Source organism: Cetorhinus maximus, chromosome 2 (genome assembly GCF_964194155.1).
Source record: "Cetorhinus maximus chromosome 2, sCetMax3.hap1.1, whole genome shotgun sequence".
Taxonomy (NCBI): Eukaryota; Metazoa; Chordata; class Chondrichthyes; order Lamniformes; family Cetorhinidae; genus Cetorhinus; species Cetorhinus maximus.
In genome coordinates this window covers 73968827-73990094 of record NC_135880.1, presented here as the reverse complement: position 1 = coordinate 73990094, position 21268 = coordinate 73968827, and the positions used below count along the sequence as shown (strand labels likewise).

Below are 21268 nucleotides of genomic sequence, written 5' to 3'. Positions count from 1 at the left end.
CAAATGGATTTTAATGTGGACATAAGGGAGTCCATCCAATTTTGGACCTAACAGAATAGAACAGGGCATTTTTTTAAATGGTGAAAAGTTAGAAATAGTGGAGGTCCAAAGAAACTTGGGGGTCTCAGTACACAGATCATTACAAAGTCATGAACAGGTACAGAAAATAACTAAAAAGGCTAATGAAATGGGGGCCTTGCTATCCGGAGGATTAGAATACAAGGGGGTAGAAGTCATGCTTCAGCTATACAAAGCCGTGGTTCGACCACATTTGGAGTACGGTTGGCAGTTCTGCACATCGTACCTCTGGAAGGATATATTGGCTTTGTAGGGAGCGCAGTGTAACTTTACCAGAATGATACCTGAAATCCACAAGGGGGAGATTACACAAACTAGGGTTGTGTTCCCTGGAATTTAGAAGGTGATTTGATCATAGTTATCAAAATAATACAGAGGAACAGGTAGTGTGGTTAGAAAGAAACTGTTTTCACTAGCTGAAAAGTCTAGGACTGGGATATGAGCAGAGATCCAACAATTAGAGTCAAATGTTTCAGGAATGAAATCAGAAATCATTTCCTCAAGCAAAGGGTGGTAGAAGTTTGGAACACTGTTAAACAAATGCTGTCACATCAATTTTTAGTTTTAAGACTGAGATAATACCTTTTGGCTAGAAAAAAATCCAAGTAATATCAGGCAAAGATGGATATATGAAGTTAGATCACTGATCAGCTATGACCTCACTTAAATACAGAACAGGCTCAAGGGTTGAAATAGTTTGCTCCATTATGTTCCTAAACTTGAATGCCCTTTAAGATTCCAAGTAAGCTACTGGATAACATTGATCCACACTTGTGGTTTTCTCAAAAAAAATTCCACTGGATTTGAGGTATGGCTAATTGTTTTCAAAGCCATGCCATCTACTCCCTGTGGCCTGTGTCTTCACTTGATGAAGATGGTGTCCCTTAAAATGATTATTTTCCATTGCAGAACTAGCCTAAGAACATGCAAAAATTATCAAAAATGGTAAAAGCAGTCATTTTTATATAAAATTCTGCAACAGTTTTCTATTTTAAAAGTTACCTTTTGAAAGGGCTTCTTTATATTTTTCCTTGGCTGTGGTGGCTTCTTTTGCTAACTGTCTGTAGGCAGACTTTAGCTTTTCAAGTTCAGTCCTTGTTACCTAAATATAATTAACAAAAAGTTGTGTGAAAAATTGGAAAATTTTATGTGCATCAGCTAAAACTCGGAATCCTGAGAAAACCAAAATGCTTCCACTTTGACGCAAATAAAAATTCCTCATTTGTTACAGTACTGATACAAGTGTTTTATATTTCACCTCAAACTGTCTCTACAAAAAAAGACTGTAATAATCTGTGGGATTTACCCATTTTCCAAATAACAAGGCTTATTCTGGATTTGTCATCTTCAAATTCATCAAATTAGAAGACGCGAGTCATCTGTGGATTCTCAATCTGTTATGAAATGGCAGATGCTAACTGCCAGGCTGACCAAATCCCAAAGGGAAACTTGGTCAAGCTATCACAACGATTTTGCAATTTGTATTTATTACGAGGAGGTATGTACACTGAAGTCAGAAGTAAAGAGTCCGCTGCCACCTTTGGAGATTTTAAAGATTAAATTAGAACACTTATTAGCAAAAGAAAAGATAAAGTTACACACACATGATTACAGTTACACAGTTAAACTTAATTTTATAACATTTCGACTTAACGAGACTCCCAACTACACACCCCTTTCAGGCAACAGTCCAAATAGATTCTTAATCTGTAAAACACCCAGTAATATTGCCACAAGCACCCCTGTTGCTCTCAGGGAGATATTTCAGACCCTTCTCCCTCCCTTTCACTCAATAATGGAACTCCAAGGATTTTAACAAAACCTTGCACTCTGGAACAAGTAAACACTTCTCTGGGGTGGCTAGAAGCTGCTACTTCACAGTATACTCTTCAAGATCTCATATGGCCACTCCTCATACAGCTTTCAATCTTTCCTTGAACAGACTTTCTCCCTTTTGATTCTTTAAATCCATTACTTCAAATTTTCTTCGAAACTCAAACTCTTCCAAATATAAGATCTTTCATGTTTCCATCTTGTCTTTTCTTTTGTGTCAATAAAACATGATATCCCCATCATCACACCACACCCTCAATGTGTCTCTTCCCCCCCTTCCCCCCACCCACCTTAAACCAATTTATATTTCTCCCTTCTTCTAATCTATGCTCCAGTTCTGCCGAAGGGCCATGAAGGCTCGAAACGTTAACTGATTTCTTCTCCGCCGATGCTGCCAGACTTGCTGAGTTTTTCCAGGTAATTCTGTTTTTGTTTATGATATCCCCATTGCTTGTTTACCTATGAACTCCTGAAAAATGCAACCATTTTCCTTGTCACCTTCTAATTTCCCAATGAAATTCAAACAACCTCTCAACTTAGCTAAAAATGCAAATGTTAGCTTGTCCATTTCCACTTTAAAATGCCTACTTACACACAACCTCTTCGATGATTTAAACTTTGCAATCTGACTGTCTTCAGTTTAATTAAGCTAGTCAAACAAACACACACAAGCCTGCTTCAGTATCCCACAGTAATACTAAGAAAAAAAATATTTCCTTCACAAATCGGATTCAGCAGAACATGATTTGAATGAGGCAATTGATCAAGCCTGTCAACTTCCTGAACTGTATTCCTATTATTCAAGAACGTTTGGATTTAACCTTCTCTCCATGAAAAAATAAGAAAAACAGAACAAAGTGGAAACAAAAGGAGGGTGTGAAAGATTCACATTTATATAGCATTTTCCATGACCACAGGGCATCCCAAAGCCCTTTAGAGTCAATTAATCATTTTTGAAATGTAGTCACTGTTGTTATGTAGGGAACACGACAGCGATTTGCACACAGCAAGCTCAGACAAACAGCCATACAATAACGACCACATTATCCATTTTTGTAATGTTGACTGGGGGATAAATATTATCCAGGGCATTAGAGGTAATTGCCCTGCTTTTCTCCAAAATACTATCTTTTAGGTTCGTCTGATGGGGAACTTAGAAACTTGGTTTAAAACCTCATCTGAAAGATGGCATCTCCCCTAGTACAACAACCCCTCAGTGCTGCACTGGGATGTCAGCCTATATTTTTGTGCTAAATTTCTGAAGTGGAACTTAAACACATAACCTCCTGACTTAAAGGTGAAAGTGCTGCTAACTTAGCCACTGTTGACATGCACAAATCAAAAAAACTGTCCCTAATAATATGCAAGAGGATTAGCATATGCCTACATTACCTAAGATATATAAACTGCATACTATATTGAAATATTAAGCCCAAAATGCTGATAAAAAGTGATCAGAGACAACCACATAGTCCAGATGCCTCTCCAGCCCACATAACAACCAGTAGCTAGATGACAGAGGCAAATATTAGCTTCTGAACTTACGTGATGACTCCAAGAAATTAAAACCTGGTGAACACTGCCTAAGAGCAACAATTAATGGGGCTGAGTACAGTAACAACCATGTTGCCAATTATCACAGCCATGTTGTCTATAGTTCTATAGATTCCTTTTCATTGACGCAAGTACGCATTCTACACTTAGTACATTCAGACAACATTCAGTAATGAAGTAGTTGATGCATGAAGTTAGGTTAGATGTTATCCAGTGCTCTAAAAGCAGATATTACTGGAATAGGGCTTCCACTGTAATAGTACAGAGAAGTTATGAAATTAAGTTGAAAGTTTTTCAGAGATTTAGCAGTTTCAGTGAGGAATTAATTTATATGCAAAACAGGACATTTTTTGTCTGTCAATGTTTAAGGCTGTCCATTAGAAACCTTATGTAATCTTGGACTTGCCAAGGCCTTGTGGACTATCTTTTTAAATTGTTTTAGCTTGCAAAATAAAGAGTTCAATCTATCTTTATGGGTCATATGCAGATTGAATCAAAGACTATCAACCTGCCCTTCTTTCAATCCATTTAACTTTATGAACTCTTGATCAATCTCATGCAATGTTTAACAATCGGCATTATTCTGATGCCAAACCAAATGAAATAAAGGCAGAAGCCAACTGACCTTGCCTTCACATTGCTCATAATGTACTACGGTGATGCAATTCAGACTGTCAATGGTCACTGTCAAGAGCTAGTCCAGTTCCCACTTAGCACTCACCTTGACAACTTGGAATTAGAATCTAAATCTCTGGGACTTTTTTGTACAATGGGGGATTTGGTGGCATTTGCCAGCAATTCCTTCAATCATTCCCCTCATTCAAGCCATTTAAATTATATTTGAATAATTCCTCAGCATTCTCCCAAACAAGATTCATCAGAACAACTGGAGATTATGCAGAAATGCAGCCAACTGATCAAAAAGAAAAAGGTAGAAATTGGAAGTAAACTATCAGGGAAATATTGGCTAGGGTTTCCCACTTCAACATTCGACAGCCACAATTTCTAACAATGAGAAAAATAAACTGGTAGAAAATGACAAGTTAGCTAATACAGAAACATAAAACCTGACCAGATATGCAATACCAAGAGGTCATTAACAATTGAGATGCATCATCCGTGCACTCAATACAGTTCTATAGTCCCAGAATGCTTGAACATGGCCCATCATAGTCATTATTCTAATCTCCATCTTCCACAATTAATTTAAAAATTAAATTTGAAATGAAGAGGGGGAAGTTTTACATCCAAAAAAAAGAGGAAAAAAAGAAAAAAGTTGAGACTGGTTGCTTGAGTTTAAAATTCATTTATGGGATGTGGGCACCACATGCGAGGCCAGAATTTATTGCCCATCCCTAATTGCCCTTGAGAAGGTGGTGGTGAGATGCCTCTTGAACTGCTGCAGTCCATGTGGTGTAGGTGCACCCACAGAGCTGTTAGGAAGGGAGTTACAGGACTTTGACCCAGCAACAGTGAAGGAGCCACGATATATTTCCAAGGCAGGATGGTAAGTGACTTGGATGGAAACTTCCAGGTGGTGGTGTTCCCATATATATGCTGCCCTTGTCCTTCAAGATGGTAGTGTTTGTGGGTTTGGAAGGTGCTGCCTAAGGAGCTTAGTGACTTACTGCAGTGAGTCCTGTACATGGTACACACTACTACCACTGCTCATCAGTGTTGGAGGGAGTGAATGTTTGTGTGAGGGGTGCCAAGCAAGCAGGTTTGTCCTGAACAGTGTTGAGCTTCTTGAGTGTTGTTGGAGCTGCACTCATCCAGGGAAGTGGGGAGTATTCCATCACACTCCTGATTTGTGCCTTGTAGATGGTGGACAGGCTTTGGGGAGTTAGGTGGTGAGTTACATGCCACAGAATTCCTAAACTCTGACTTGCTCTTGTAGCGACAGTATTTATATGACTAGTTCAGTTCAGTTTCTGGTCAATGGAAAACCCCAGGATGTCGATAGTGGGGGATTCAGCGATGGTAATGCTATTAAATGTCAAGGGGTGATGGTTAGGTTTAAGAACAGAATAAGCTTCAGCCCATTGACCACAGTAAACTATAAATTTGAAATTAAATGGTTAAAACTAGAAAGGCAATACACAAAAAGTCTGGGCTTGCCTTGTTATTCTGTAGCAGAGCATCAATCCCTGGTGTGGCTCAGCTCTTCTCACACAAGATTGACCCTGTCAGCCGTAGCTGTGATGGTAGCACTTTAGCCCAAAGGCTGTGGGTTCAGGTCCCACTTCTGAGACTTTAGGCACAAAATATAGGCTGAATCGCCAATGCACCATTGAGACAGCTACACCATCAGGGGTTCTGTCTTTCGGATGAGACAGTAAATGGAGGCCCCACCAGCCTATCAAGTGGAAGCAGAAGATCTGATGCCACTATTTTGAAGAGCAGAGCAGTTATCGCTAGTGTCCTGGTCATTTTTTTTTCCATCAACCAACATTCCTAAAACAGATTATCTGGTCATTACCACTTTGCTCTTTACGGAAGCTTGAGGTGCTGACATGGGGTACCAGGTTTCTTATATTACAACAGTGACTGCACTCATAAGCCCTATGGAGTGTTCCAAGATCGCAACAGCCAAATATGTATGCAGTATTTTTTATTCCTGTAAAAAACCTAGATGCCACCTCTAGATGACTTGATGACAAGAAGAATCTTCAAACATAGCCAAAGCCTATTTAGTGACCATAAGACATAGGAGCAGAAATTAGGCCATTCGGCCCATCAAGTCTGCTCCACCATTCAATCATGGCTGATAAGTTTCTCAACCCCATTCTCCCGCCTTCTCCCCGTAACTTTTGATCCCCTTACCAATCAACAGCCTATCTATCTCGGTCTTAAATACACTCAATGACCTGGCCTCCACAGCCTTCTGTGGCAATGAATTCCATAGATTCACCATTCTCTGGCTAAAGAAGATTCTCCTCAACTCTGTTCTAAAAGGTCTTCCCTTTACTCTGAGGCTGTGCCCTCGGGTCCTAGTCTCTCCTACTAATGGAAACATCTTCCCCACGTCCACTCTATCCAGGCCTTTCAATATTCTGTAAGTTTCAATCAGATCCCCCCTCATCCTTCTAAACTCCATCGAGTATAGACCCAGAGTCCTCAAACGTTCTTCACATGTTAAGCCTTTCATTCCTGGGATCGTTCTCGTGAACCTCCTCTGGACCATCTCCAGGGCCAGAACATCCTTCCTGAGATACGGGGCCCAAAATTGCTCACAATATTCTAAATGTGGTCTGACCAGAGCCTTATAAAGCCTCAGCAGCACATCCCTGCTTTTATATTCTAGTTCTCTCGAAATAAATGCCAACATTGCATTTGCCTTCCTAACTACCGACTCAACCTGCAAGTTAACCTTAAGACAATCCTGGACTAGGACTCCCAAGTCCCTTTGCACTCCAGAATTCTGAATTCTCTCCCCATTTAGAAAGTAGTCTATGCCTCTATTCTTCCTACCAAAGTGCATGACCTCACACTTCCCCACGTTGTATTCCATCTGCCACTTCTTTGCCCATTCTCCTAACCTGTTCAAATCCTTCTGCAGCCTCCCCGCCTCCTCAATACTACCTGTCCCTCCACCTATCTTTGCATCATCTGCAAACTTAGCCAGGATGCCCTCAGTTCCATCACCTAGATCATTAATGTATAAAGTGAAAAGTTGTGGTCCCAACACTGACCCATGCGGAACTCCACTAGTCACCAGCCGCCATCCTGAGAAGGACCCTCTTATCCCCACTCTCTGCCTCCTGCCAGACAGCCAATCTTCTATCCATGCTCGTATCTTGCCTCTAACACCATGGGCTCTTATCTTACTGAGCAGCCTCCTGTGCTGCACCTTGTCAAAGGCCTTCTGGAAGTCCAAGTAGATAACATCCATTGGCTCTCCTTTATCTAACCTACTCGTTACCTCCTCAAAGAATTCTAACAGATTTGTCAGGCATGACCTCCCCTCGATGAAACTACGCTGACTTTGCCCGATTTTACCATGCACTTCCAAGTATTCTGAAATCTCATCCTTAATAATGGACTCTAAAATCTTACCAACGACCGAGGTCAGGTTAATTGGCCTGTAATTTCCCGTCTTTTGCCTCACTCCCTTCTTAAACAAGGTAGTTGACAGATGAAATAGACGGCTTCCTGGTTGTGACCATCCACATCAGCTTAAATGGTGAATCAACCACTAGAATATCCATTCACAAACTCAGAAAAAGAATTCTAAAAACTGCAACTTCCAGGCATACTAAAATTAGAAGGCAAGTATTTGAATTATTTTCGAAATGTTATTGCGACACATGTTGATAATGATATGCATAGGGTAGTGTGTGAAACAGTGCATGTGTGCAAAGATTAGGTGGTTTTACCAAGAGAAACAGGAAATATATTTTTGCTTTATTTGTTAGTACCAATTGTATAATGATTATGCAGTCAAAAATTTAATTATTAGACAAAGTTGATCAAATCTGAGAATAGCATGCGACATGAATAATTTTTGCTGGTTATTGAGGTATACCAGTAAAGGGCAAAAAGATCCTTGGCTTGAATGACTGGCCAAAGAAAAAGAGTAAAAAAGGTCACAATGAAGATAGCTAGAAGATAAATATCTCACAAAGGATGGAGCTCACAACAGACTTGCAGTAAATCAAACAAAGTACAGAAAGTCCAATTTGGGAAGTATCAAATTACCAGTGGTTGGGAAAGTGTTACAGTTAGATCATAATGATTTAGCTCCCCTACAAAATGTAAAAGAAAGGGCAAATAATAGCAACAGTAAAAGCCGAATTAAAGGTAGCATAGTGATAATGTGACCAGATTAACAATCAGAGGCCCGAACTAATTCTGCAGTGACCCAATTTCATGGCAGCAGGAGAGAATTTAAACCCAAACAATTAAATAAATCAAGAATAAAAAGTTAGATTCAGTAATGGCAACAATGAAACTACAGAATTGTCATAAAAATACTATGTGGCTCATTAAGGTCCTTTGGGAAAGGAAAGCTGCCATCCTTACTTGGTTAGGCCCAAATGTGACTCCAGAACCACAGTAATACAGTTGACTCATAGCTGCCCTCGAAAATAGCCTAGCAGCAGCTCAATTGTATTCAAAAGTTGTGAAAAAGTCTAATAGGAATAAAGTAGGCTGGACCAGCCAGCCGTGACAGACATCTGACGTGATGCAGGCACACCTAGCCCTGTCAACCCCACAAAGGCCTTCTCATTGACATCAGGGGATCTGTGCCAAAATCAGGAGAGCTGTTCCATAGACGAGGCAAGCAACAACCTAACAGTCATACTCGCATAGCCATACCTCACACCCAATGCCCCAGGCTCCTCACTCACCATCCCTGGATATTTCCTTTACCCACCAGCAAGGCAGACCCAGGAGAGATGGCTGCGCAGTGATATACTGTCACAAGAACTATCCCAGGTATCCCCAATGTTGACTCCAAATCCCATGAAGTCTCATGGCATCAGGCCAAGCATGGGCAAGGAAACCTCCTGCTGATTACCACCTACCACTTTCCTTAGCTAATGTATCAGTACTCCTCCACGTTGAACACCATTTCAAAGACGCAGTGAGGGCAGCAAGGGCACAGAATGTACTCCAGGTGGTGCTTCAAGACCCATCACCACCAGCACCAGATAGCACCACAACAGTCTAAACTGGTCAAGCCCTGAAGGACATATCTGCCAGACCAGGCCGAAGGCAAGTGCTAAGAGACCCAACACCAGGGAAAAGTCTACTTGACCTTGTCCTCATCAAACTACCTATTGCTGTTGCAGTATTAGAAGTGACAACCATGTAGTCTTTGTAGAGACGAAGTACTTTTTTCATACTGAGGACACCCTCCATCGTGTTTGAAATGCAGGCATTACAGGAGATTACATAGATAAGAGTCAGACAGCCATTTCTGCAACAGTCATTGTGAGTCCTGCATGGTGTGTCACCTTCTTGGTGCCAGGGTAAAGGACATCACAGAAAGGGTACAGAATATTCTGCAGAGGGAAGAGAGTGAGTCAGAAGTTGTGGTGCACATAAATACCAATAACAGATGGGCAGGTGTTGAGGTCCTATGCTCAGACTTTGAGGAACTTGGGAGGAAGCTAAACGGAGGACTTAAAAGATCGTAATCTCTGGATTACCATCTGTCACACAGCAACAAAGGTAGAAATAGGAAGACAGGGAAGATAACTGCATGGTTTGAGGTGTGGTGCAGAAGAAAAGACTTCAGATTCTTGCAGCATTGGGGTCTATTCTGGGGCAGAAGGCACCAATTCAAAAGGGACGTGTTGCACCTCAATAGGACTGGGAGTTTGGTGAATAAGGTTGGTGAGCTTGTAACTCACATACCATGTAGAAATGTGATGTTGTGGCATTAATGAAAACATGACTTAAAAAATGGTGAGGACGAGCCATGTAATATTCACAGATACAAAGAATGCATTAAAGTTAGGGAAGGCAAATAAGTGAGTTAGGGGAGCAGTATTGATTACGGAACACATTGCAGCTTGGATAGAGTGTGCCCTTCAGGGGTCAAGATCAGAATCTATTTTGTTAAGCGCTGAGAAGCAAAAAGGGTTTGTGTGATCACACGACGGGGGGTATTGTCTAGGCCCCCAAATAGTGAGGTAGATAGAGGGGAAAATCATCAGGGGAAATCATAGATGTGCAAAAATTATAGGCGGGTGATATCAGGGACTTTAATTACTCTAACACTACCTCAATTAATATTTGGGTAAAGGGAAAGAGGGGGAGGGATTTCTGAAGCCTGTTCAGGAAAATTTCCTTGAGCAGTATGTTCTCAGTCCGACTAGGAAGGAGGCATTGCTCTTTCTGGGGAATGAAGTGGGCCAATTGGACAAAGTGTCTGTGTGGGGGAACACTTGGTTAAGTGTGATCATGGCATCAAAATGCTTCCGTTAGTAATAAAAAACAGCAAGGGCCAATCCAAACAAAAATAAAATTACCTGGAAAAACTCAGCAGGTCTGACAGCATCTGCAGAGAGGAAGACGGTTAACATTTCGAGTCCATATGACTCTTCAACAGAACTAAGGAAAAATAGAAGAGAGGTGAAATATAAGCTGGTTGAAGTGGGGGGGGCGGGACAGGTTGAGCTGGATAGAGGGCCAGTGATAGGTGGAGATTGCCAAAAGATGTCATAGACAAAAGGACAAAGAGGTGTTGACAGTGGTGATATTAGCTAAGAAATGTGCTAATAGGTGACATTAAGGGTGGAAAGCAGGACAAGCAAGGTACAGATATCCCGAGTGGGGGTGGGGGGGAAGGGATCAAAACAGGCTAAAAGGTAGAGATAAAGCAATGGATGGAAATACATTTAAAAATAATGGAAATAGGTGGGAAAAGAAAATTATATATAAATTATTGGAAAAAGGGGGGGATTGGAAAGGGGGTGAGGATGGAGGAGAGAGTTCATGATCGAAGGTTGTTGAACTCAATATTCAGGCCGGAATGTTGTAAAGTGCCTAGTCGGAAGATGAGGTGCTGTTCCTCCAGTTTGCGTTGAGCTTCACTGGAACATTGCAGCAGGCCAAGGACGGACACGTGGGCACGAGAGCAGGGTGGTGTGTTGAAATGGCAAGTGACAGGGAGGTCTGGATCATGCTTGCGGACAGACCGATGGTGTTCCGCAAAGCGGTCACCCAGTCTGCGTTTGGTCTCTCCAATGTAGAGGAAACCGCATTGGGAGCAGCGAATGCAGTAGATTAAATTGAGGGAACTGCAAGTGAAATGCTGCTTCACTTGAAAGGAGTGTTTGGGCCCTTGGACGGTGAGGAGGGGGGGAAGTAAAGGGGCAGGTGTTGCACCTTCTGCGGTTGCATGGGAAGGTGCCATGGGAGGGGGTTGAGGTGTAGGGGGTGATGGAGGAGTGGACCAGGGTATCCCGGAAGGAACGAACCCTGCGGAATGCCGCCCGGGGGTGGGGGGTTGGGGGGTGGGGGGGGGTTGTGGTGAAGGGAAGATGTGTTTGGTGGTGGCATCATGCTTGAGTTGGCAGAGGATGATCCTTTGAATGTGGAGGCTGGTGGGGTGATAAGTGAGGACAAGGACAAGTGAGGACAATCTAAAGCTGTACTTTTAAACTGGAAAAGGGCTAACTTCAATGGAATGAGGGGGAAATCTAGCCATGGTAAAATGGAACCAAACTTTGACAGGAGTAACTGTAACAAGCAATGGATGATCTTCAAGGAGATGTTTCAAGTACATTCCAACAAAATGTAAAGGCAGGGCTTCTTGGATGACAAGTGAGATAGAAAATATGGTGTAACAAAGGGGAAAAAAGGGCACATTATGCATGTTAGGTGAATTCGGTGCCAAATATAAGAAGTTGAGAGGGGAAGTGAAATGGAAAATAAAACTAACAAAAGAAAGAATTTGAGAATAGAATGACAGTTCACATAAAGCAGACCCCAAAATTCTTATACTGGCATCCAAATTGCATGCGGGTGGTAAGAGGTGGGATGGGAATACGTAGGGACAAAGAAGGCGATATATGCCTGGTGAGACAACACAAGACTAAAATATTTAATCAGTACTTTGTATCAGAAGTGTTATGAACACTTTAATCGCAGAAAATGGTTCATCTTCAAAGGCTATGAATATTCTGGAAGAATGTGCGTTTTAAAAGACACTGTTCCTTAATGGGTTAATGCAAGAACTCTAATTGCTTTTCTTGAAAGAGACATACATCCATTTACAAGAAAAGGTAATTAAGCAGTTGTAAAGAACTGGACTGTGTACAGAAGGGGTCACATGGTAGTTCAGGGCTCTGGAAATCAAAAACCATGCCTGGAACTGTGTTTAAAAGTTGGTTTTGCTTTGAGAAGATGGAGGAATACAGCAGCTTTTTGCAGTCCAGGGCCAGGCCACAGCCAGAAGTGAATATAAGGTGCTTCCAAGTTGCTCTGCGTGCTGGAATCGAGTACCTGCAGATGTCTCTCTAGTACGCCTTAAGAGCGGTGCAAGAGTCACCGATTGTTTCATGGATCAGTGGCGAGAGACTAACCACATAAGCTGGACACCAACTGAGCTCAGTGCAGACTTGGAGTTTGGTGAGAGGGGGAGTTCAGTGAAATGGGGGGTGGGGGGGGAGAGAGGTGAAGGAGGCGTTCCTTTCCTTTTTCTATCTTTCTCAATCCGTAGGATTTGATTCTTACTCCACTACCGGGAAAGAAGTTAGCTGGTTGATGCCTATCTGGTAGGTTGGTAAGTTCTATTCTATCCCTAAGGTTTAAAATAGTACTTAAATTGCTGGTAAAGTTAATTAAATACATAAGAAAGTGACATAAATAAATGATTAAGTAATTATTTACAACACATTAAGGATGACAAGATAGACAAAGTGGCATGGCTACAGCATGTGGGAGCTCCTGGATAACATTGTGATCCAGGGCAAACATGTCTGCAGTAAATGTTTGCAGCTTGAGGAATTTAGGTTCAGAGTCTTTGAGCTGAAGGCTGAGCTGCAGACTCTGTGGCACATCAGGGAGGGGGAAAGTTACTTGGATGCTTCATACATGGAGGCAGACACACCACTTAGGATAGGGTCTTCTGATTTGGTCAGTGGCCAGGGACAGAGGCAAGTGAGGCAGTTAAGGGGACCCAGAGGGCAGGAGTGCGAGTCTCTGCAATTGTCCAATAGATTTGAGGTTCTCTCAGTTTGTTTGGATGAGAGCAGGGGCTGCAGGGTGGATGAGCAAATTGACCATGCCACCATGGTGCAGGAAGCCATTCAGGTTGGGGAAGCTAAAAGGTACGTAGGGTTAGCAGGGGCAGTACAGCGAGGGTGGATTGACACTGTCCTCTGTCACAAAGAGCGAGAGTCCAGACGGCAGAGCTGCCAGCCCAGTGCTTGGGTTCAGGACATCTGTTCAGGGCTGGAGAAGAACTTGCAGAAGGAGGCGGAGGATCCAGTGGTCATGATCCATGTAGGTACCAATTGACAGTCAGGATGAGGAGCTAGGCACCAAATTAAGAAACAGGACCTTAGAGGTAATAATTCCTGGATTATTACCTGAACCACGTGCAAATTGACATAGGACAAATGAGATAAGAGAAATGAATGCATGGCTCAAACCTTGGTGTGGGATAAGTGGGTTCCAGTTTGTGGGGCACTGGTACCTGTATTGGGGAAAGTAGGATCTGTACAGTTGGGAATGTCGAGACCTGAACCGTGCTGGGGCTGGTGTCCTCACAAGCCTCATAACTAGGGAAGTAGAGAGGGTTTTGAACTGAATAGTGGGGGCAAGGGATCAAAATTGGGAAGATGTGGTAAAGCAAAGAGTAGAGACAAGATAAGACAGAAAGATATTCATATGGGAAATGATAAACTGACTGCAGCCAGAAGGGACAGAGTACAAATCTAGAAGTAAATCAACAGATCAGGCTAGATTCTACAAAAATAATTAAAGGATAAAGCTAAAGGCTCTGTATCTAAACAGATGTAGCATTCGAAACAAAGCAAATGAACTGATAGCACAAACAGAAATAATTAAGTACGACCTGATAGCCATTACAGAGACATGGCTACAGGATGACAGATTGGTACCTGAACATTGAAGGAGATGTGACATTTGGGAAGGACAGGAAAGTTAGGAAAAGGTGGAAGGGTGGCTCTGTTAATTAATGATGGTATTTGCACATTTGAGGGATGACCTAAATTCAGAAAACTAGGATGTATAAGCAGTTTGGGTTGAGATGAGAAATGATAAAAGCACTTGTGGGAACGGTGTACAGGCACCCTAATTGTAAATACACAGTAGAACAGGGTATAAAAGAGATGATGGGAGCTTGTCAGAAAGGTACAGCAATAATCATGGGGGGTTTTAACCTACATGTAGACTGGAAAAATCAGATGGGCAAAGGTACCATAGATGAAGAGTTCATAAAAAGTTTTTAAGGATAGTTTCTTAGAACAGCACATTCTGGAGACAACCAGAGAGCAGGTTATACCAGACCAGGTATTGAGCAACAAGCTAGGATTAAATGATAGCCTCAGTGAAGGCACCCCTAGGTAGCAGTGATCATAATATGATTGAATTTTACATCCATTCTGAGGTAGAAACGAGTGTATCCAAGGTTAGTATTTTAAACTTAAATAAGAATAATTATGAGGGCATGAAAGCAAAGCCAACTACAGTGAACTAGCAAATGAGTTTAAGGGATAGGTCAATAGAGGTTCAGTGGCAGACATCTAAAGGGATATTTGAGAATACACAGAATATATACATTCCAACGATAAAGAAAAATTCCATGGGGAGGGCCCACCATCCGTGGTTAACGAAAAACATTAAAGGTAGTATCAAACTTAAAGGAAAAGCATATAATTACGCAAAGACAGGTGGCAGGTCAGAAGATTGGAAAGAATATAAACAGCAAAGAATGACAAAAAAGTTTATAAGGAGGGAAAAAGTAGAGTTCAAGAGAAAGTTAGCTAGTAATATAAAGACAGATAGTAAAGAGATTCTAGAGATATTTAAATAAGAAAAGAATAAACAAAGTGAAGGTTTGTCCTATAGAAAGTGCATCTGGGGAATTGACAATGGAAAGCAGGAAGATGGCAGATGAAATAAACAGGTATTTTGCTTCAGTCTTCACTATAGAGGACACAACTGACATCCCGGAAATAGCAGATGATCAAGAAATGAAACGGAGAGAGAAACTCAGGAAAATTACAATCACCAGGGAAATGGTATTGAGTAAATTGTTGGGGCTGCGGGCTGACAAATCCCCATGTCCGGATGGACTCCATCTTAAGAAGTGACCAGGGAGATAGCTGATGCATCGGTTTTAGTTTTCCAAAATTGCCCAGATGCAGGGAAGGTTCTATTAGATTGGAAAACAGCAAATGTCACTCCTTTATTCTAAAATTGAAGGCGATAGCAAGCAGGAAACTACAGGCCAGTTAGCCTTACATCTGATAGGGAAAATGTTAGAAGCCATTATTAAAGGTGTGACAGCAGGGCACTTAGAAACATTCAAGGCAATCAGGCAGAGTCAACATGATTTTGTGCAAGGAAAATCATGATCAATCAATTTATTGGAGTTCTTTGAAGGAGTCACATGTGCTATAGATAAAGGGGAGCTGGTGGATGTACTGTATCAAATGCCTTCTGGAAATCTAAGTGAAGTGCCAGATCAAAGGTTATTGCGGAAAAGAAAAGAAAATAATGCTGTTGCGGGTAATATACTGGCATGGATAAAAGATTGACTAGCTAACAGGAAGCAGAGTTAGCATAAATGGGTCTTTTTCTGGTTGGCAGGATGTGAGGAGTGGTGTGCTACGGGGAACAGTGCTGGTGTCTGAACTTTTTACAATTTATATCAATGGCTTGTATGAAGGGGCCGAAGGAATGGTTGCTAAATTCGCTGACAACACAAAAGATAGGTAGGAAAGTAAATTGTGAACAGCACATAAGGAAGATACAAAGGGACGTAGGTAGGCTAAGTGAGTGGGGAAAGATCTGACAATTGAGTATAATGTGGGCAAATGTGAAATTGTCCATTTTAGCAGAAAGGATAGAAAGAAAGGTTAATATCAAAAAGGTGAGATTGCAGAAGTGAATTTAAGAGGGATCTGGGTACCCAGGTGCTTGAACCGTAAAAAGGTTAGTGTGCAGATACAGCAAGTAATTAGGGAAGCTAACAGAATGTTGCAGTTTATTGTGGGGGGAATTAATCACCAAAGTACAAACATAGACATAGAAGCTTAGAAAACTGGAGTAGGAGTAGGTCATTCGGCCCTTCGAACCTGTTCCTCCATTCAATATGATCATGGCTGATCCCCGATGCCGTACTCCCGCATTCTCCCCGTACCGCTTGACGCCTCCAGAGTCCAGTAATCCATCTATTTCCTTCTTAAATATGTTAAGTGACTTGGCCTCCATTGCCTTCTGTGGCAGAGAATTCCATAGGTTCACCACCCTCCAAGTGAAGAGATTTCTCCTCATCTCAGTCTGAAGTGGTCTGTGCCGTATCCTGAGACTGCAACCACTTGTTCGAGACCCCCCCACCAGCCAGAGGAAATGCCATCCCTCTCAGAATTTTAGATGTTTTAATGAGATCTCCTCTCACTGTTCTCAGCTCCAGTGGATACAGGCCGAGTCAGCCCCATCTCTCCTCATATGACAATCCTGCTATCCCAGGAATCAGTCTGGTGAACATTCGCTGCACTCAAACTATGGCAAGTATATCCTTTCTTAGGTAAGGAGGCCAAAACTGTACACAATACTCCAGGTGTGGTCTCATCAAGGCCCTGTGCAGCTGCAGTAAGACATAAGAAAATAAGAACAAAAGAACAGAAGAAATAAGAGGAGTCAGCCATTCAGCCCATCAAACCTGCCCCACCATTCAATAATATCATGGATGATCTGCCCCAGGCCTCAACTCCTCTTTCCTGCCATCTCCTCACAGCCCTCACTTCCAGTGATCTAGCATCCACAACTCTGAGGTAGAGAACTTCAGGCATTCACTAACCTCAGAGAAGAAATTCTTTCACATCTCAGTTTTAAATGAATGTTCCCTTATTTTGCAACTATGTCCCCCAGTTCAAGGTTCCCCCACTAGTGGAAACATCTACCCTTTCAAGCCCCCTCAGAATATTGCAAATTTCAATAAGATCACCCCTCATTCTTCTAAACTCTAATGAATAAAGGCCTAACCTGTTTAACCGTTCTTCATAAGTCAACTCATTCATCCCAGGAATCAGCCTAGTGAATCTCTTTTGAACGGCCTCAAATGTCAGTATATCCTTTCTTAAATACAGGGACCAAAACTGTACATAATACTCCAGGTGAGAACTCACCAACACCCTGTACTCCCCTATTTTTAAACTCCAACCCTCAAGCAATACAGGCCAAAATTCCATTTGCCTTCTTAATTACTACTGCACCTGCAAGCTAACTTTTTGTATTTCATGCACAAGAACACCCAGATCCCTCCGTGCTGCACTTTTTTGGAGTCTCTCTCCATTTAAATAACAGCCTGCCTTTTGATTTTTCCTACCAAAGTGTATGGCCTCACACTTTCCTACATTAAACTCCATCTTCCAAGCTTTTGCCCACTCACTCCACCTGTCTATATCCCCTTGCAAATTGCTTATGTCCTCATCACAACATGCCCTCCCACCTATTTTTGTATAGTCAGCAAATTTGCATACATTACACTCTGCCACCTCCAAATCATTAAATAATTGAGGCTCTGGGCCTGACCCTTGTGGCACTCGACTAGTTACGTCTTTTTCAGGTTGAAAAATCCTGACTCTCAGTCTTGTGTGTTAACCATGCTAATACAATACTCCCAATACCGTGAGCTCCTATCTTGTGCCTTTTATGTGGCACCTTATGTGGCACATAACCTTTTATGTGGCACCTTATCGAATGCATTCTGGAAATCCAAATACACTACATCTACCCATTTCCCTTTATCAACTCTGCTTGTTATATCCTCAAAGAACTCTGGCAAATTTGTCACAATGATTTCTCTTTCACAAAACTATGTTAACTCTGTTTGATTGCGTTAAGCTTTTCTAAATGTCCGGCTATTTCTTCCTTAATAATAGACTTTTGCATTTTCCCCAACGACAGATGTTAGGCTGACTGGCCTATAATTTCCTGCTTCTTGTCTCCCTCCCTTCTTGAACAGGGGCATCACATTAACGGTTTTCCAATCCGCTGGGAACTCCCGGAATCCAGTGAGTTCTGGAATATTTCGACCAATGCCTCCACTACCTCTGCAGCCACTTCCTTTAAAACCCCTGGATGCAGGCCATCAGGTCTTGGCGGCTTATCTGCCTTAGTCCCATTCATTTCTCAAATACTTGGTCCCTCATGATAGAGACTGTTACAAGATCTTTCCTCCCATTAACTCTTCGCTTATCTGATATTTTTGGAATGTTTGTAGTGTGCTCCACCGTGAAGGCCGATGCAAAATATTGATTTAAATTATCTGCCATTTCCATGTTCCCCGTTATCAATTCTCCAGTCACATCCTCCAAGGGTCCCACGCTCACTTTAGCAACTCTCTTCATATACCCGTAGAAGCTCTTGCTGTTTGTTTTAATATTTCTTGTCAAATTGCTTTCATAATCAATTTTCTCCCTCTTTGTTGGCTTTTTAGTCATCCGCTGCTGGTTCCTAAAAAAATCCCAATCCTCTGGCCTACCACTAGTTTTCGCTACTTTGTATGCCTTAGTATTTGATTGGAAACTCTCCTTGACCACCTTTGTTAACCACAGGTGGTTCATCCATCTCATCGAGTCCTTCTTTTTGACCGGGATAAATTTTTGCTGAGCGTTATGAAGTAACTGCTTAAATGTCTGCCACTGCTCATCCACTGACCTTCCTCTTAGTCTATTTTCCCAGCCTGCTTTAGACAACTGTTTCTTCATACCTCTGTAATTGCCTTTATTTAAGTTGAGGACACTGGTTTGAGATCAGAGTTGCTCACCCTCAAAATGAATTTGAAATTCTACCATGTTGTGATCACTATCCCCTAGAGGATCCTCAACTACGAGATTTCTTATTAATCCTACCTCATTACACATTACTAGGCCTAAAATAGCCTTCTCCCGGGTCGGTTCTGCAACATATTGCGCTAAGAAACAAACTCTGATGCACTCTACAAATTAGTCTTCCATGTTACCCCTGCCAAACTAATCCGTCCAGTCAATATGCAGATTAAAATCACCCATGACAATTGCAATGCCCTTCTTACACGCCTCCCTTATTTTCCGATTTACACTTTGTCCTACGTGAGGCAACTCTTAGGGGGCCGACAGACAACTCCCACCCGTGACTTCTTCCCCTTGCTATTCCTTATTTCCACCCTAACTGATTCCACATCACAATCTATTGCACCTATATCACTACTCTCCACCACACTGGCACCTTTCTTTATTAACAAAGCGACCCCGCCTCCTTTTCTTTTGCCATTTTTCCTGAACATCGAACACCCTTGAATATTGAGTTCCCAGTCTTGATCACCCTGCAACCACGTCTTTGTAACTGCTATTGTGTCATATCCATTTATTTCTATTTGGGAAGTCAACTCATCTTTCTTGTTACAAATGCTGCGTGCATTCAGATAAAGAGTCTTAAGCTTTGACTTTTTACCATTATTACTCATTCTGGTTCTAATTTCTGCTGCAAGCTTCTGCTTATATTTCCTGCCCCTTCCCGCCACACTTCAATTATTATTCGCCTCTTCACTACCCTTCACCTTTGCTCCCGTTTCTTTTTGGTTTTCGAAACTTCCCTTCAACTGAGCCCACCCTCCACCCACCAATTAGTTTAAAGCCCTATCTACAAACCTAGTTGTACAATTCCCCAGGGCACTTGCCCCAGCATGGTTCAAATGAAGCCCACCCCAATGGAACAGCTCTCTCCTTCCCCAGTACTTGTGCCAGTGCACTATGATTCAGAACCCATTTCTCCCACACCAATCTTTGAGCCACGCTGTTAGCTCTCTAGTCTTATTTATCCTATGCTAATTTGCACGTGGCTCAGTTAGGAATCCGGGGATTATTACCTTTGTGGTTCTGTTTTATAATTTAGCCCCGAGTTGTCCCTCAGCAGAACGTCTTTCCTGCTCCTACCTATGTCATTGGTACCTACAAACATGGACTATGACAACTGGATCCTTCCCCTCCCATTCCATGTTCCTCTCCAGCCCAGAAGTGATGCCCTTAACCTTGTCACCAGGTAGGCAACATAGCCTTCAGGTCTCTCTGCAGAGAACAGTTATCTATTCCCCTCATTACGCTATCCCCTATTACAACTACATTTCTCTTTTCTCCCCCCGGTTAAATGGCACTCTACACCACAGTGCTCTGGTCAGTTCACTCATCCTCCCTGCAGTCTGTGCCTTCGTCCACATCAGAAGCAAGACCCTCGTACCTGTTGGATAAGGGCACTGGCTGAGGTTCCTGCAAAGCTAAATTCTGGATCCCCATACCTGCCTTACAGAATCACAAAGTGCAGAAGAGGCCCTTCGGCCCATCAAGTCTGCACCTACACGTGAGAAACACCTGACCTACCTACCTACCTAATCCCATTTACCAGCACTTGGCCCTTAGCCTTGAATGTTATGACATGCCAAGTGCTCTTCCAGGTGCTTTTTAAAGGATGTGAGGCAACCCGCCTCCACCACCCTCCCAGGCAGCACATTCCAGACCATCACCACCCTCTGGGTAAAAAAGCTTTTCCTCACATCCCCCCAAAACCTCCTGCCCCTCACTTTGAACTTATGTCCCCTCGTGACTGATCCTTCAACTAAGGGGAACTGCTGCTCCCTATCCACGCCGCTCAATCTTGAACACCTCGATCAGGTCACCCCTCAGTCATCACTGCTCCAACGAAACCAACCCAAGTCTATCCAGCCTTTCTTCATAACTTAAATGTTTCAACCCAGGCAACATCCTGGTGAATCTCCTCTGCATCCCCTCCAGTGCAATCACATCCTTCCTATAATGTGGCGACCAGAACTGCACACAGTACTCCAGCTGTGGCCTCACCAAGATTCTGTACAACTCCAACATGACCTCCCTACTTTTGTAATCTATGCCTCGATTGATAAAGGCAAGTGTCCCAAATGACTTTTTCACCTCCCCACTAACATGCCCCTCCGCCTTCAGAGATCTATGGACACACATGCCAAAGTCCCTTTGTTCCCCAGAACTTCCTTGTGTCATGCCGTTCATTCAATACTTCCTTGTCAAATTAATCCTTCCAAAGTGTACCACCTCACACTTTTCAGGGTTAAATTCCACCTGCC

The 21268-nt window shown here is 42.4% G+C and overlaps 1 protein-coding gene across 1 annotated transcript in view; it reads right to left on the bottom strand.

Annotated features, from left to right (window-relative positions):
- Positions 1-21268, bottom strand: part of fer (fer (fps/fes related) tyrosine kinase) — a 423137-nt gene that overhangs the window by 363580 nt on the left and 38289 nt on the right. Inside the window, exon 4 of the mRNA XM_078566022.1 lies at positions 1081-1180. Coding sequence (XP_078422148.1) covers positions 1081-1180 — 100 coding nt within the window. The remainder of the gene's footprint in view (positions 1-1080; positions 1181-21268) is intronic.